Genomic DNA, 17,526 nt, shown 5'->3' with positions numbered 1-17,526 from the left:
AAGAAACAGGCTTAGATATTCTATTGCAACATGAGTGAATCTGCAGATGCTGGAAATAAATAAAAACACAAAATGCTGGCAGAATTCAGCAGGCCAGACAGCATCTATGGGAGGTGGTAGTGATGATGTTTCGGGCCGAAACTCTTCATCAGGTGTGAAGTAACATGGGATGGTCGAGGGGGGATAAGAAGTGGGGGGAGGGATGAAGTAGAGAGCTGGGAAGTGATAGGCTGAAGGGAAATGGGCTAGGGGGAAGGTGGAGAATTATGGGAAATAAAAGAGAAAGAAGGGTAGGGCTGGGGGGAGATTATAGTGAGGGGGGAACAAGAGAGAGAAAGAGAACCAGACTAAAATTATAGATAGGGATGGGGCAGGGGTATCAACGGAGGTCTGTGAGTTGAATGTTCAATACCTTATCTCCCGCCTAGGTAGCCTCCTACCTGCCGGCATGAACATTCAACTCACAGACCTCCGTTGATACCCCTGCCCCCCCCCCCTTACCCCATCCCTATCTATAATTTTAGTCTGGTTCTCTTTCTCTCTCTTTCCCCCCCCCCTCACTATAATCTCCCCCCAGCCCTACCCTTCTTTCTCTTTTATTTCCCATAATTCTCCACCTTCCCCCTAGCCCATTTCCCTTCAGCCTATCACTTCCCAGCCCTCTACTTCATCCCTCCCCCGACCATCCCATGTTACTTCACTCCTGATGAAGGGTTTCGGCCCGAAACATTGTCACTACCTCCTCCCATAGATGCTGTCTGGCCTGCTGAGTTCTGCCAGCATTTTGTGTTTTTATTTTTTAGATATTCTATTGTAGTTGCAATATTTGTACACAATGGAGAATTTTTTTTGAAAAACTAACAACGAAGCATGATTGACACTTAGTTCTACAAAGTAATTAGCTTTTTTCTACTGGGTGTTTCGTGCACATCACACACTAACATAAAAAAGACCTAATGCAAAGTCTTTTCAATTGCACATGAACTCTCAGTCTCATGCAAAATTTAATTTTCCCAGCTAGCCCATGCAAAGGATATCTGCTAACAGGTTCAATGCACACTTCCACATAGTGGAGAATTTGTAACACACAGAGATTTAGGAAAATGTGCCAAGTTATTAACTATTTTCTCATTTCTGTCTCCCAATTTATACACCATGAGGAGATTTCAATGGTCCAGACAAATCTTCCTGATCACTGCCTTGATTGAAATACATGAATTACACCAAGTTTAAACCAATATCATACAGAATTATTAACATTGTTTCTTTTACCGTAGATTTCGCACTACAGAGCGCACCTGATTAAAAGCCGCTGGCTCTAATTTTAGAAAGAAAATCAATTTTGTACTTGTACAAGCCGCACCGGATTTTAGGCCGCAGGTGTCCCACGTTGTAATATGAGATATTTACACAGAAAGATATTACACGTGAGGATTTTTTAACTTTTAATTAAATCTGTATGGTAACATAAACAAATACATATTGCAAATGCTTTTTTTCGAACCGTGCCTCTAACACGGCTACTTTTAAATATACATACGTATCGGTAACACATAAATTACGCTGCGTATACTTTTTTACTGAACAGTGCACGAACAACATTCCAATATCTCCTAACGACTGGTAAAAAAAATATATACTGCAGCCTACCAGGAAAAGTTATTGATCGCCTTTAACTTAAAAGCAGCGTTTTCGCTCGGGTCTAATGCGCTCGGCTAATGTGCTCGGGTCTAATGCGCTCGGCTAATGTGCTCGGGTCTAATGCGCTCGGCTAATGTGCTCGCCCCCACCTTCCCGTTTATCGCAAACCGGTATTTCCCACAAGACGCGGCGAAACCGGATGTGATGTCATAGTATCCCGGGATGTACAGAAAACAAATATACTTAACACTTTTAACTTTAATTAGAAAATACTAACAAATGAATTACTAAGCGAAAATATTATAAACTAAATAACTGCCATAAAGGCAGCACAATGCTTTTCTTCGAGTGTTTTCCATGTTGATGAGGGTGAGTACAAATGACTGATTTACAATAATTTAATTGTGAAAGTGCGCTTGATTTATCGTACAATTTCATTGGACCTCTGTGAACTACTCATCAATTTTATTGGTCTACTGTTACGAGGCAAAATGTTTTTGGCGGCATGAAAAAAAAACCATGCATTAGCCGCACCGTAGTAAAGGCTGCAGTGTTCAAAGCTGTTCAAAGCGTGGGAAAAAAGTAGCGGCTTATAATCCGACATCTACGGTAAATATTTTCATCTTTGAATATAATGCTGATAATGATAGCATATAGAGGTAATATACAGTGAGCATGCAAAAGTTTGGGCACCCCTGGTCAAACTTTCTGTTACTGTGAATAGCTAAGTGTGTAAAAGATGACCTGATTTCCAAAAGGCATAAAGTTAAAGATGACACATTTCTTTAATACTTTAAGCAAGATTACTTTTTCATTTCCTTTTACAGTTTCAAAATAACAAAAAAGGAAAAGGGCTCGAAGCAAAAGTTTGGGCACCCTGCATGGTCAGTACTTAGTAACACCCCCTTTGGCAAGTATCACAGCTTGTAAATGCTTTCTGTAGCCAGCTAAGAGTCTTTCAATTCTTGTTTGGGGGATTTTCACCCATTCTTCTTTGCAAAAGGCTTCTAGTTCTGTGAGATTCTTGGGCTGTCTTGCATGCACTGCTCTTTTGAGGTCTATCCACAGATTTTCAATGATGTTTAGGTCAGGGGACTGTGACAGCCATGGCAAAACCTTCAGCTTGCACCTCTTGAGGTAGTCCATTGTGGATTTTGAGGTGTGTTTAGGATCATTATCCTATTGTAGAAGCCATTCTCTTTTTCATCTTCAGCTTTTTTTACAGACAGTGTGGTTTGATTCCAGAATTTGCTGCTATTTCATTGAATTCATTCTTCCCTCTACCAGTGAAACGTTCCCTGTGCCACTGGCTGCAACACAAGCCCAAAGCATGATCGATCCACCCCCATGCTTAACAGTTGGAGAGGTGTTCTTTTTGTGAAATTGTGCACCCTTTTTTCTCCAAACATACCTTTGCTCATTGCGGCCAAAAAGCTCTATTTTAACTTCATCAGTCCACAGGACTTGCTTCCAAAATGCATCAGGCTTATTTAGATGTTCCTATGCAAACTTCTGATGCTGAATTTTGTGGTGAGGACGCAGGAAAGCTTTTCTTCTGATGACTCTTCCATGAAGGTCATATTTGTGCAGGTGTCGCTGCACAGTAGAACAGTGCACCACCACTCCAGAGTCTGCTAAATCTTCCTGAAGGTCTTTTGCAGTCAAACGGGGGTTTTGATTTGCTTTTCTAACAATCCTACCAGCAGTTCTCTCGGAAAGTTTTCTTGGTCTTCCAGACCTCAACTTGACCTCCTGTTCCTGTTAACTGCCATTTCTTAATTACATTACGAACTGAGGAAGCGGCGACCTGAAAATGCTTTGCTATCTACTTATAGCCTTTTCCTGCTTTGTGGGCATCATTTATTTTAATTTTCAGAGTGCTAGGCAGCTGCTTCGAGGAGCCCATGGCTGCTGATTGTTGGGACAAGATTTGAGGAGTCAGGGTATTTATAAAACTTTGAAATTTGCATCACCTGGCCTTTCCTAACGATGACTGTCAACAAGCCATAGTCCTAACAAGCTTATTAAGGTCTGAGACCTTGGTAAAAGTTATCTAAGAGCTCAAATCTCTTGGGGTGCCCAAACTTTTGCATGGTGCTCCTTTCTTTTTTTCCACTCTAAAATTGTACAAAACAAAAATAATACACTAATCTTGCTTAAAATGTTGAAAAGGATGATTCATCTTTAACTTTATGACTTTTGGAGATCAGTTCACCTTCTACTCACTTAACTCTTCACAGTTACAGAAAGTTTGACTGGGGTGCCCAAACTTTTGCATGTCACTGTATGAACTAAGCATAAAAAAACAGATTTGATGAGTCCATGACATGACAGCTTTGATACTGATGTTAGACTTGGTTGACTGCAGCACTTTTCTGAATCAGAGGGCTGTGGGTTCAAATCTCACTTGAAATTTGAGTTTGCAATCCAGGCTGTCATTGAAATACAGTCTATTAACTGGTGACATGCTGAAATTGGAGGAGTTTTTATGGAGGGAGGGGGGTGTGTGAAGAAGGAAGATTAATTTTTAGCCCAATCTGCTTTTCCAGTCAGGTGGCATTATTTACTTTAAGAATTGGAGGCATTCTCCTTCTTACATTGCCCATTACTTTTGTGTCAATAAGTATCATTAGGGAAAAAAAGTTTAATTTCATCACATTACTGTGGGCAAAGAGGCTGTTATGCTGCTGCATTATAGAAGAGTTTAACCTCAAAATTTACTTAGGTACAAGAAATTAACTCGAGCATCTCAAGGGTGTAAGACATGTTACTTAAATATAAGTCTGTCCTTAAAAATAAATATAGACAATCAAGTAACCAATTTTACATAACACACGGAATAGACAGAATAGAGAAATGACCAAGGAAAATGAATATATTACATTTCTATAGATAGAATAATGCTTCAGTAATTACAAAGTCTACTATTATTTTTATTTAAGAGAATTACAGAAATTTAATCAAAATATAGCCCTGTTCCAAGAATAACATTCTCTAGGAAGAGAGTCAAATATTTACAGGACTGATTTCATTGGGGATATATACCAGCAGGATTAAATGGATTTTCTTTCTTAAAAGTAAATTATTGTCACCCTAACTGTAAATGAACATAATATTTATCCTGTTTTGAAATCCATATAGGCCTAGAACATACATGAAAATAATTACTTCTTTTAGAGTCATAGTCAGAGTTGTACAGCACATACAGGCCCTCTACCAGCATTTCCACACAAACTATTATGTCCATCTACACTAATCCCACGTTAAAACTACCCTTTCTGTCTTACCTATTCATGCACCTGCTTAATGTCTCTTATACAGCGATTGTATCTGATTCCAGCACCTCAGTCAGCGAATTCCAGATAAAAACCACTATGTGTAGAAAACTTTCTCCTGAACTCTGCTTTGAATTTAAATCTATGCTCTTTCTTATTAATATTCTGAAAGATTTCAACGATTTATCCTATTTAAACCTCATAATTTTCTACACCTTTATCAGGTCATTCCTCAGCCTCTATCAATCCAGGCAAAACAAGTCCAGCTGATCCACTCTTTTCCCCATGACTGAGTCCTCAAGTCTAGATGTGAATCTGCTCTTGCGCTCCCTACAGCACAAACACATCATTCCTCTAGTGTGCTAAGCAGAAATGCACATAATGCTTAAGTGCAGTCTAACCAGCGTTTTGTGAAGTTACAACATAGTGTCCCAACTTTCATATTTTGTGCCCCAATCTATGAAAGCAAGCATGCCATCTGCTTTCTTCAGTTTTTGCCACTTTCAGAAAACTATGGAATTAGACCTGTAGGTCCCTCTGTTCGTCAACATTTGCTAGTGATCTATCATTTACTGTAAATATCCTAAGCCTACTTGACTTCTCAAAATCAATCATCTTACACTTACTGAGATTATATTCCATCTGCCGATGCTCTATCCAACTTTCCAGACTTACACAACCTTCCTTGCTATTCACATATTCACAATACCAAAAATTTGTCATCCACAAACTAACTCTTTATACTACCTACATCCGCATACAAGTCATTAATAAATATCACACACACTGATCTTAGTCAACCAGTCAGAAAAGCATTTTCCATCATTACCCTCTGCCTCTTATCACCAACCTAGTTAAACTTGTCTTGGATCCCACATGCTTTTACATTCTAGACCTGCCTACCATGTCAGACCTCATCAATGCATGTCCAAAGTCCATGAAGACAATCAACATGCCTTCAACATTCTTCTTTGTTCTCTACAATAAACTCAAACTAATGAGGCAGGATTTCCATCATACAAAGCTATGCTGACTATCCCTGGTCAGCCCCTCTCTAATGTACATAATTCCAATCCCCTAGGATTTTCGCCAATCATTTTTTTATGACTGATATAAAGCTAATTGGCCTGTATTCATCCCTGCGGCCTTCTTAAATAAAGGGACAACATTCGGTGTCCACCACTGTTCTGTGTCATTTGTGATTAACAAAAATGCAAAAAAAAACACTCTTAGGGTCCCAACTATCTCTACCTTTGCTTCCCAGAGCAGCTTGGTTTAAATCATCCAGTACTGAGAATTTATTAACCCTTCACGCATAGACTACTTTTGTTCCAGAGAGGATCTAGTCTTACCTTCTTGCACCTGATATACTTGTGTAATATCTTAGGATTCTCTTTTAATTTTACCTGCCAAGGGCACTAAGTAAGTGTGGGTGGAAGCCAGAAACGGAAGGGAGCAATCACTTAATTGGGAGTATTCTATAGCCCTTCCAATAGCAGCAGATCAGGAAGCACATTTTGGAAAGGTGCAAAACATAGCAATGTTGTTTTCATAGGTGACTGCAGCTTTTCTAATAACTGATGTGTACCTCCTTAGAGCAAAAGGTTTAGATGGGTTAGAATTTGTTAGGTGTGCCCAATAAGGATTTCTGACACAATGCATAGATAAGCGTCCATGCTGGATTTGGTATTAGGCAACGAACCTGGCTAGGTGACACACCTTTCGGTGCATGAACATTTCAGAGACTGTGACTGGAACTCCTTGACTTTTACCTTAGCCTTGGACAGGGATAGGAATAGATGGTTTGGGAAGTATTTAATTGGGGGAGGGCAAATTATGATGCTATTAGACAGGAACTTGGAAGTATAAATTGAGAACAGATGCACCCACAGAAATGCACAATGGAAATGTGGAGGTTGCTTCGGGTGCACCTGCATGGGTTCTGGATAGATTTGTCCCATTGAGGCAGGGAACTGTGAAGGAACCATGGTTGTCTAGAGGTATGCGACATCTAGTCAAGAGGAAGAGATAAGTATACTTAAGTTTTAGGAAGCAAGGAACAGACAGGGCTCTTGAGTTACAAGGTAGCAAGGAAGGAACTTAAGAATGGTCTTATGAGAGCTAGAAGGGTACATGAGAAGGCTTTAGTGAGTAGGATTATATATGTATGTGGAGAAAAGGAGGATAAGTAGACTGACAATCAGAGATCAAGAAATAAACATGCCTTGTGTCAGAGGAGATCGGGAGGTCCTTAATAAATACTTTACTTCAGTATTCACCAGTGAGAGGGACCTTGACAAATGTGAAGACAGCATAGAATAAGCTAATATGATGGAATATGTTGACGTTACGAAAAAGAACATGCTGGAACTTTTGAAAAACATAAGGATAGTTAAGTCCTGGGATTGGAGGGGATATACCCCAGGTTACCACGGGAAGCGAGGGAAGTGATTGTTGCATCTTTGGCAATGTTCTTTGCATTCTCACTGGCCACAGTAGTAGTCCCAGAGGACTGAAAGGTGGCAAACAACATTCCTTCTAAGGTGTGCGTGTGTATATGTGCGCACATCCTTTGCGCACAAAGGAATTTATACTGCACACAAAAGGTTGTCACTCTCTACCTTGTTGGCATGTTAAGTATATTTTACAATCGTACACAATCACATTTCCTTTTTCGGTTTCTGATGCGGACAGTGTTGACAATGTAAAGATTATGATGATTGGCCTGCAGACTTTAAAACTGGCTTATTTATACTGTTCTTATTGAAGAAATGCTTGATTTACTATGTCGAATTCTGAAGAAGCAAAGGGCGTGAAGTGCAGAAGAGTTGCTAGTTCATTTTAAGCTGGATGGCTTAACAAATCAGTAGAAACTGCTACATGTACAACATGCTGGAGGAACTCAGCAGGTCAGGCAGCATCCGTGGAAACCAGCAGTCAACATTTCGGGCCGAGACCCTTCATCAGGACCCTACGTGTTGCTTTGACCCCAGCATCTGCAGAGTATTTTGTGTTTACGAGTTGAAACTGCTAAACTGAAAGCTCGAGGTCAGGGACGCACAGCTATGAGAAATATTTATGTACAATACAGAAACTGGTGTTAACTGTGTACATTGTTGAGATGCAAAAGTTGTTGGAGAATTTGCAAGTGGGAAGAAGTGGACTGATATTTGGAAACCTGACGTTTTAAAACATTATTTAGAAGCAAATTACATATGGACGTTGTGCAAAAGTTCCGGTGAGAAAATCCTTCATAACTCACTAAAGGCCTGCTATGTATGTTTTGTGAGAGTGCAGATAAGTGAGAGCGAAAATGATCAAACAGTTGTTTTATCTCTATTAAACAATGAACAACAAACTGGACTTAGTAGTTCATTAGCCTTAAAATAGCTTCACATTTACTTCCACTTAAAAATTCAGTGCGCACATGACTGGGCAAAATATTGCACAGCGCAAGACCACTGCACACACTGGTCATTACAAATTAGAGGGAACATTGATGAAAAATGTTATTCCTTTGTTCAAGAAAGCTATTAGTGATAATACTTGGAATTACAGACTAGTGAGCCTTACATCAGTGATAGGCAAGGATTGGAGAGGATTCTTAGAGACAAAATTTACAAGCATTTGCAGAAGCATAGTCTGACTAGGGATAGTCAGCATGTCTTTGTGAGAGAAAGGTAACAAATTCTTTGAGAAAATGATAAAGCAAATTGATGAACATAGAGCAGTTGATGTAGTGTACACAGATTTTAGTAAGGTGTTCAATAAGGTTCCTTACTGTGGGCTTATTCAGAAAGTCAGGAGGCATGGTATCCAGGGAAACCTGGATGCATGAATTCTGAACTGGCTTGCCCAAACCACACAAAGGGTGGTAGTAAATGGAGTACATTCTGCCTGGAGGTCAATGACCAACAGTGTTCTGCAGGGATCTGTTCTGTGACCCCTGCTCTTTGGGACTTTCGTAAAAGGCTTGGATGAGGAAGTGGAAGGGTGCAGATAACATAAAGGTTGGTGATGCTGTGGATATGTAAAAGGTTGTTGTAGGTTACATTGGAAGACTGGCAGGATGCAGACTGGGCTCAGTAGTGCAGATGGTATTCGATCTGGAGAAGTGTGAAATGATACACTTTGGCAGGTCAAACGTGAAGGCAGAATACAAGGTTAATGGTAGGATTCTTAGCAGTGTGGAGAAACAGTGGGTTCTTGGGGTCCATGTCCATAGAGTGGTTAAGCAGGTGTATGGAGGGTTGGCCATCATTATTGTTGATTAAGTTCAAGATTCACAAGGTAATGTCTCAATAAAACTCTGGGAGTATTGTGTTTAGTTCTAGTTGCTGAATTATAGGAAGGATGTGGAAGCTTTAGAGAGTGCAGAGGAGATTTAACAGGATGCTGCCTGGATTAGTGAGCTTGTCTTATGAGAATAGGTTGATAGAGGAGTGCAAGATGATAAAAAGTCATTGATAGAATGGATAGCCAAAGACTTTTTCCCAGGGCGGAAATGGGTAATACAAGGATGCATAATTTTCAGGTGATTAAGGGAAAAAAGAGAGAGGGGAAATCAGGTGTAAATTCTTTACACAGATTATGTGGGTATGTGTATGTGCGTGCAATACCCTGCTAGGGGTGGAGGCAGAGTCAGGTATATTAGGAGCATTTAAGAAACTCTTAGATAGGCATATGGAAGAAAAATAAAGGGCTTTGGGGTGAGGGGAGGAAGCGTGGAAAGGTTTGCTTGAACTTAGAGTGGGTTAAAAAATCAGTGCAACATCATGTGCCAAAGGGCCTGTACTGTTTTATGTTCTATAGTTCTTCATGGTCCTTTTGGTGCTCCTAATTGCTTTCTCTCTCACACACTTTGAATTCCAAAGAGACTTCTTCATTTCCAGTTGTCTCTACCTGCCAGATACATCCTTTTCTCCTGATCAAACGTTCAATATGCTTTGACATCAAAGGTAGCCTTTCATGCTTACTGGAACTTGCTGGCCTTGAACTTCTAATTTTAAAGAGACTCCTAAATATCCACTGTCATTTTACTCACAACAGTCTCGTTCTAATCTACTTTTGCCAGGTCCCCACTTGCATTATTTAGATAAGCCTTCTCCCAATTGAAGACCTGAACTTAGAGACCAATTTTATCGTTTTGCATAGCTACCTTGACCTAGTTATTTGGTCATTGAAAGCAATGTTACAGGTTGTCAGGGTGGTTGTAAAGGTGATTTAGCATGCTGGCCTTATCAGTCAGGACATGGTGTATTGGAGAAGGGATATTATGCTGCAGTTTTACAAGTGATTCATGAATCCTTGGAGTACTGTGTACAGTTTAGTTTATCTTGCTATAGCAAAGATGCGGTTAAACTGGAAAGAGAGCAGAAAAGATTTACGAAGATGTTGCTCAGTATACCAGGAGTTAGAGAGAGAGGTTGACCAGACAAGGTCTTTATCCCTTGGAATGCAGGATGATTAGGGGTAACCTTACAGAAATGTTTAAAATTATGATAGGCATAAATAAGTGGTCTTTTCCCCCAGGTTGAAAAGTCCAAAAAGAGGGATAGGTTTAGGGTGAGAGGGGAAAGATTTAAAAGGGACCTGAGGAGCAACCTTTTTATGAAAAGGTTGGTGAGTATATGGAATGATCTGCCAGAGGAAGTGGTTGAAGCCGAAACAAAGGCATTGTTTGAGAGGTTCTTAGACATGTACATGGTGGGGCAAGGCTTAGGGAGATATGATCACAGTTCCCAAGTATTCCCTCACTGACACTTCCACCATTTTCTCAATTTGCTCTCTAAGATAAGGTTGAGTACTGCCTGTCAACAGAAGGGCTATGTATAGTATATGTTACCTCAAAAAAACTTCCTTGAACTTACTTTAACAAATTCCACCCTATCTAAGCCCTTTGCACTAAGGCAATTCCAGTCAATACAGTTAAAGTTAAAATCCCTCACTAATATAACCATTTTGCTCATGTACCCCTCTGTAGATAAGATCCTGATATATTTGTTCCTCTAATTCCTGTTTACTATTGGAAGACCTTTTGGGTAACCCCATCTAAGTGATCAAACTTCAAAGTAATTTTTTTATTAAGCTTCAGTTTCCTTCACGCATCTACAGGGAAAAAGAATCAATTCTACCCATATTGCTTAATTTGCCATGTTACGAACCCCATAACTGGGTGTCTTACCAGCAAAGATAGGAGTAGCCGTTGAAGTCTTATGATACTATTTTTAACAGTATTTATTAGTAAAAATACACAAAAATAATATCAATGCAAATATACAGATAATATACATCATCAATACTAAACCTAAAAGTGCGGGTTTAATAATAATCAATAAGAAATAAGCTCTATCGTTGTCTAGGGGATAATGAATTGTCCGATGGAAATATAAAGTTCAGTTCAGTTCATACAGGCTGCAGTCATTGTTGATCACTGTGCTGCAATTGTGTGTGTGTGTGTGTGTGTGTGTGTGTGTGTGTGTGTGTGTGTGTGTGTGTGTGTGTGTGTGTGTGTGTGTGTGTGTGTGTGTGTGTGTGTGTGTGTGTGTGAGAGAGAGAGAGAGAGAGAGAGAGAGAGAGAGAAAAACTTGCCGACTTTCCTTTTACGATCTTGATCCGTATCCGTCCTTTAGCTAGACAGTTCCATGGAGGACTCACAAGCCACCACCTTGACAGGCAAGGGTGGACACACACACAAGCCCCCACCGGTCTCGTAGCGTCTCTCCTGGCGCGTCTGAGGGGTGTTCCCCAGACCCTACTTTCCTACTTTTATCCCCACTCACGGGGTCTCAGATGTCAATCAGGTTGGGATGATGCAATCCCTCAACCAGACCACTCTGGCTGCCCCTTGAGGGGTTTCAATGAATAGTACAGTACTCAATACACAATTCCTTCTCCAAGAGACAATAGCAGTAATCAGTGGTTCCGTTCTGCTTTTGTTAGAAGGAGACATTCCACTTTTGTGTATTCCTGCGTTGTCAATAACAACTGCCTTTTCTGTTATCCTGCGTCTCTCTCTCATTACTGACATGCTGTGTATCTCTCTCATTTCCTGGGTATCAGACCCGAAATAATAGCGAGTTTGCGATTCTCAAAAAAGGGGGGGGGGGGGGCAGGCACTGGCGATTCGGTACCCTTCTGCCCATCAGAGTTGCTCCTCATTCGTAACAGCCAATTCTTCCAGTATATCCTAGGTACTACCATTATGTTCTCTTAATCAATAATGTAACTCCCTCTTCTTTTGCATTTTCCTTTGTCATGCCTGAAACTTCTATTTGTCATTGAATATTACTCAAGAATCTACGCTAATATGGAATTATAAAAAAGATCTGTATAAAGCAATTTATAAAAATGATAGAGAATGATCAGAGACTCAGAACACAGCTAATAATGGAAAGACCATAGCCATTCCTCTACCACAAGCTCTGTTCCTGTTGAGGCTAAAGTAGGTAATGACAGCCTTGTTCTTGCATGTCACTTGCAAATGAGCTCCCAATCTCATATCTGTTATTGACAAGTCATCCCCAAAGCTATTCCTGACTCAGCTCATCAACTTTAATTCCTCAGTCGTTTCTTTGAAATTTTTAGGCTTGCTTTTTTAAAAACATTCCAGTTAGCTTTTGTTTTCTCATCTCCATAAATTTAAAATCTAACCAAAATGCCTAACCTAACAGAATAAAATCTCACTCACCGACCTATTCTGGTTTTCAGTTAAACATGCCTTGATTTTAAAATTCTCATCCTTGTTTTAAAGCATACTCACTGCTGTGCCTGCACCTATCTCTGTAGTTTTCACCAGCCCTGAGAGTGCTATCTGCACTACTTCAGCTCTGGTGTCTTTACATGGCTGATTTTAAGTGCTGGACATTATGTAGCTATGTTTTCAATTGCCTAGGATCAATACTCAGTATACAAAAGGGAATAGGTTGTAGGGAAATAAGTGGGACAATGGGATTGAAAAGATTGTTTAAAGCACTGGCATAGACTCAATGGACTGAAGGGACCACTTCTACAGTATAAGAAAATCTGTAAGTACTTCTATATTTTGCTTACTTCTTTTAAAAGCGATCCTATGAATTTTCTATGGGAGTCAAATATCATTTGGCCATACTTTTGTGAAAAACATTGGGATCTGTCATATTAAAGGTCATCTACATTCAGAGGTGAAGTGGGTTCCTGGTATTCAATTCCTTCATACTAAAACTGCAATGTTAGTTAAAAGACGTATGTCAGATGAATTCCTGTTAGGATTAGGGAGGAAGAGAGGGAAAGAAGGGAAAGTAAAAGATAAAAAAAGAGAGGAAGAGGAAAGGGAAAAGGCAAAGAGAAAGAAATACATTGTAGAGAGCAGCAAAGAAATTTCATCTCAACAGTCATGGATTTTTGATGAGTAGTTCAGTGTCTGTTGCAATGCTAAAAAACACTGTAGTGCTATTTTGCACATTAAAATACCCTCAAATGATCCAGGAAGTATCTCTGTAAGTCTGTATAAAATAGCAGATTTGTGAATGAAGTTATCTATATTATCATTAGTATAATTTGATTGTTGCCTTTGGCCACCGGGTTAGTATCAAGTACAAATATTTCACTTGCTAGGTTTTTTACATCTTCCGTATCAATGCAAAGCAAGATCTCATGCGGTTAAATAACAAACTTATTAAAATATTTGATCCCACTCTATCAAATTTGATTCATAAAATCTTACCGGAGCCAATGGCTGTCCTGGGACGGAGAGTGCTGGAGTGGAAGGTCTATCATATGGAAGGGCACATGGTGCTGGTTGAGGTGCCTTCAAATGAGGCTGAACAGGGGCAACAACTGTTGCCATTTGTGCTGACGCGCTGCCTTTTTGCTTCAACATATTCAGGGCATCCCTATAAAATACCAAGATAATATGTCATACAAAGCAAGCCAAATTTTTAAAGCTAATGGATACCTCCTGGCCCACAGATCCATTATGAAAGATGAATACAACTGCCACTCATACTCAGCATCAAAGCGGTTTCATGTAAGTTGCTTAAAGCTGTGTTTATCAGGCTGAACGTGGAAGTGGTCAGATAAGCAGTAAAGTGATTCAGGCAGTTCCAAGCACAACAAACGGAATTCCTTCTCATCTTTCTAACTCTATTCTCCTTTAAAAATGCTTATCAAACTCAGTCTTTGACAAAGCTTTTGATCAAACTTCCCAGCGTTCTTTTTGTTGTTTATGTCTCTCATTGCAAATGTTGAAGATACTTCAAAACTGAAGATTACATTGGCATAGCTTATCACTTAGATAAAATCTTCACAGTAATTACATAAAAGCTGTACTTTTCCATTTCTCCAACGGTTTAGGAGAACTGCAAGTCAAAATAAAATGCTTTCCATTATTTTGTAATGGAACCTCATTGCACACTCCTTTAAAGCTCATTCTCAACCTTGAAAGCCATAGCGAGGACTAGGCCTCGAGCCGTGGTGTTATCCATTTGCAGCCGCCCGGGGTAGATGCTGCCCTCAGTGTTTGTTCAGCAAAAGACAAACTGCATTGTGTTCAACAGCAGACTGCTGTAATATTCATGGACTCAGGAACTTGGACAATTTTTTTAATGTGACTGTATTTTACTGCTGTGTTTTATGTGCTTGCTATCTTATATATGTTATATGTAGCACATGCTGCTTATGACTGCTGGTACTGTGTTTTGTACCTTGGCACCAGAGTAAAGCTATTCTGTTTGGCTGTATACATGGGTATTCATGTATGGTTGAATGAGAATTAAACTTGAATTTGAACTTGATTCTAAAAATAAGCTATCAACACTTTGAACATTCCTCCACTGCGGATACCATGAGCTTGCATCAAATCATGGAGAACGGCAGAAGATGTAATGTAATTGCAACTGTATCTTGGACTTTGTACCTGTAGCATGGACTCAGGCTTCAACTGGAAGGGCAGAGCTACAGCTTGCTTACTGAAGAAGATTGCAGTCCTGGCAGGGGGTAGCACTGTTAAACTGCACCAACACAGTGTAAGCTACACCAAAGCCTGTATTGCCAATCCTGGTTCACTGCATCTTTAAAGAAGGGTGCAAACAATTAAGGCAAGAAAATATGCTTCTTATTGTCAGTTTAAGTAGAAGATTTTGGTGAAGTGTATCAAGATTAAATGGTCTTCCATGTGCTAAAACTATTCATATTAATAGCAGCCAAGATAAGGGTTTAATGTGCAGGTTAATTGAGATCATCCAACTTGCTTGGCTGAAAAACCTCACTGCTCTTCTAAAAAATCATAACATTTAATTTAGAATGAACAAAATATTTCCTGTATGACCTGGCTTTAAAAATATAACATTCATCATATGATGAATGAAGCTTTCTTTAAAAAGATGATCCAGAATTTTCTATTGTTAACAGCTGTCATTTGTACTTTAACCTTGAGCAAACAAGGCCTGAGATGGAATATCTCATTAACATTCATGTTGAGTTACAACAAGAAAAGTGGTGCAAGGAGTGGGGGGTGGGGGGGGGAAGAGAGAGAATGTATCATAATGAAGGAAGAGGGGATCAATAAGAGAGAGCATGAAGGAAGTAATGAGGTGGCTGGAGGTGGGAAGGGAGGGGATTGTTTGGTGTGAGTTGGCTGTTGGTACTGTGAGAGCTGGGGCAAGAGGGTAGAGTCAGTTCGTTGACTGGCTGTGGTCATGTGTTGGACTACATAGCTGCAAACCTTAAACTTCAATGTTGTTTTGAAGAAGTACCAATGCACTAGTTTCCCTATGGTGCCCAGGCAGAAATTTTCTACGCAAGTGCAGTGTGAGAAGTTCAATATAAAAATCAGTTACAGCAAAAGTGTGACATTAAAAATATTGCTGAAAGAACAATTTTTTTATTATATAAATAATAAGGCTCGAAATTTTTTCTTGCATTTAAATATTAAAACTTTGTCAGTTGGCGAGTGTTCTTGATCTGCTTAAATGGTTAGAAATAGTAAAGTTAGCTAAAATCTTCACCATTCAGATGTTTTATTTTCATACCAGAATTGGTTTAAAATCAAGGAAAAGACCTGGAGGGTTCACCTTCCTGTGCTAACAAGGCATTCAATGTGAAGCAGCCTTGTGCAGTTATTGCTTATTTAACATCAATCTCAATGGAAAAAAACATCAGGTGGACCTAATATTTTGGAAAGGTCCTGATTTAATTATTTTTAACATGAGTTTAAATATTATTTTAAAATTAAGGCACTCCTACATTCTACAGAGTCGATACAAGCTACCTTACTAGTCAGAAAATATGAATATTTTAAGAGAATTTCTGTCTGGAATGCAGGCAGTGAAATGAGTGCAGATTGTACCCATCTTGTTAAGTGCCTTCTCTCTTGTGAGTTCTTACCCAAATTCACTTGCCTGTTCCAAAATGCAACAACTACCGTGTGAGTGAAATTCTGCAGTGTTTTAAAATGTTTTGTTAATAAAATACATTAGTTTTAAATAACATTCTTAGTAGTAACAAGTTTGATTAAGAGAGCTGAAAAATATGCTTAGCTCTTGATAAATTTTTATAATCACCATTAGCTCTCTAGACCAGAAGCAACTTCATTCTCTACCAAATGGCAAATTGTTACTTGCTGCCCACAATTCCTTTGTAGTCAAGCATAAAGGTGTAGATTTCAGTTTGAGGCTTCAGCAGCCTCTTGCTTGAGAATGAAACCCTCAAAAGGAATTAAGGCAATTTTGTTAATTCAAATATCCAATCTGACCATTCGTAGGTACAGAGCTGCACTGTCCAATGGATACTGCACCTAATACATCAGCATCTTGACAACTTCTTGTTCTTTTGTTAGACAAAGCCCTCTTTTAAACTAACTCACAAAGCAAAACATATCTTTTCATGAGTTAGAAATAAAAATTTAAAGCAAGGAAAGAAACTGTTACTAAACACTCAGCTTCTCCCAGCATCAAAGAAGCAGATTTACATTCAGATGACCATTGGTCTAAACTTAAAGCAAAGGGCTAGCAGGAGATGCAAAAAAAGTACAGACAAAAGGAAAGCCAGACATATAACTACATAGTGAACTTTGCTTACTGCACCGTAAAAGGCAATACAATAACAATTTATTATTTTGGAAATTTTTCATCCAAAAGTCTGAACAATAACATATTTAACTTACAGATGTTATTTTTAAAGATATTAAGTACGGTGAGTAAAGAAGTCATACAACAAAAGAATTAGTACTTACTACAAGATGTCCATCAGAGGACAAAGCTTTACCCGTTGTTGAAATGTCTTTTGGTATCTGTTTTTGCTTAGTAATGCACATGGGTGTTAAAGCCCATTAACCTTTCTAAATTTTGTGCCATAGATTAAACGTGTTATATTTTATTTTTATATTTGCAAATACTAAGACACTTCTTTATTTCTTCAATCATTCCTTTTGTGTAATCAAAAAGCAAAAAATTCAAAGCATGTGATTCAACTGTTAACCGTGCAGGAATAATCTCAGCATTAGTCACCTCAGGGTCAAGGGTTAAGTAGAATCATCTGACCACCGGTTAAGATTTCTTTCCTGAAATCAACCTGCAGAAGTTAATTCTTGTTGGACATATTGTAAGCAAAACTCTGCAGTTAACAAAAGGAA

General features: G+C 39.1%; 1 protein-coding gene across 2 annotated transcripts in view; it reads right to left on the bottom strand.

Annotated features, from left to right (window-relative positions):
- The window catches only part of pdhx (pyruvate dehydrogenase complex component X), a 231,935-nt gene that overhangs the window by 91,191 nt on the left and 123,218 nt on the right, over positions 1-17,526 (bottom strand). For both annotated transcript variants that reach the window (XM_073049131.1, XM_073049130.1), the window contains exon 6: positions 13,621-13,789. In XM_073049131.1, the coding sequence (XP_072905232.1) occupies positions 13,621-13,789 (169 nt within the window). The remainder of the gene's footprint in view (positions 1-13,620; positions 13,790-17,526) is intronic.

This window comes from Hemitrygon akajei, chromosome 6 (genome assembly GCF_048418815.1).
Source record: "Hemitrygon akajei chromosome 6, sHemAka1.3, whole genome shotgun sequence".
Taxonomy (NCBI): Eukaryota; Metazoa; Chordata; class Chondrichthyes; order Myliobatiformes; family Dasyatidae; genus Hemitrygon; species Hemitrygon akajei.
Note: the sequence above shows the minus strand (reverse complement) of the source record. Positions and strands in the feature narration are given on the sequence as shown.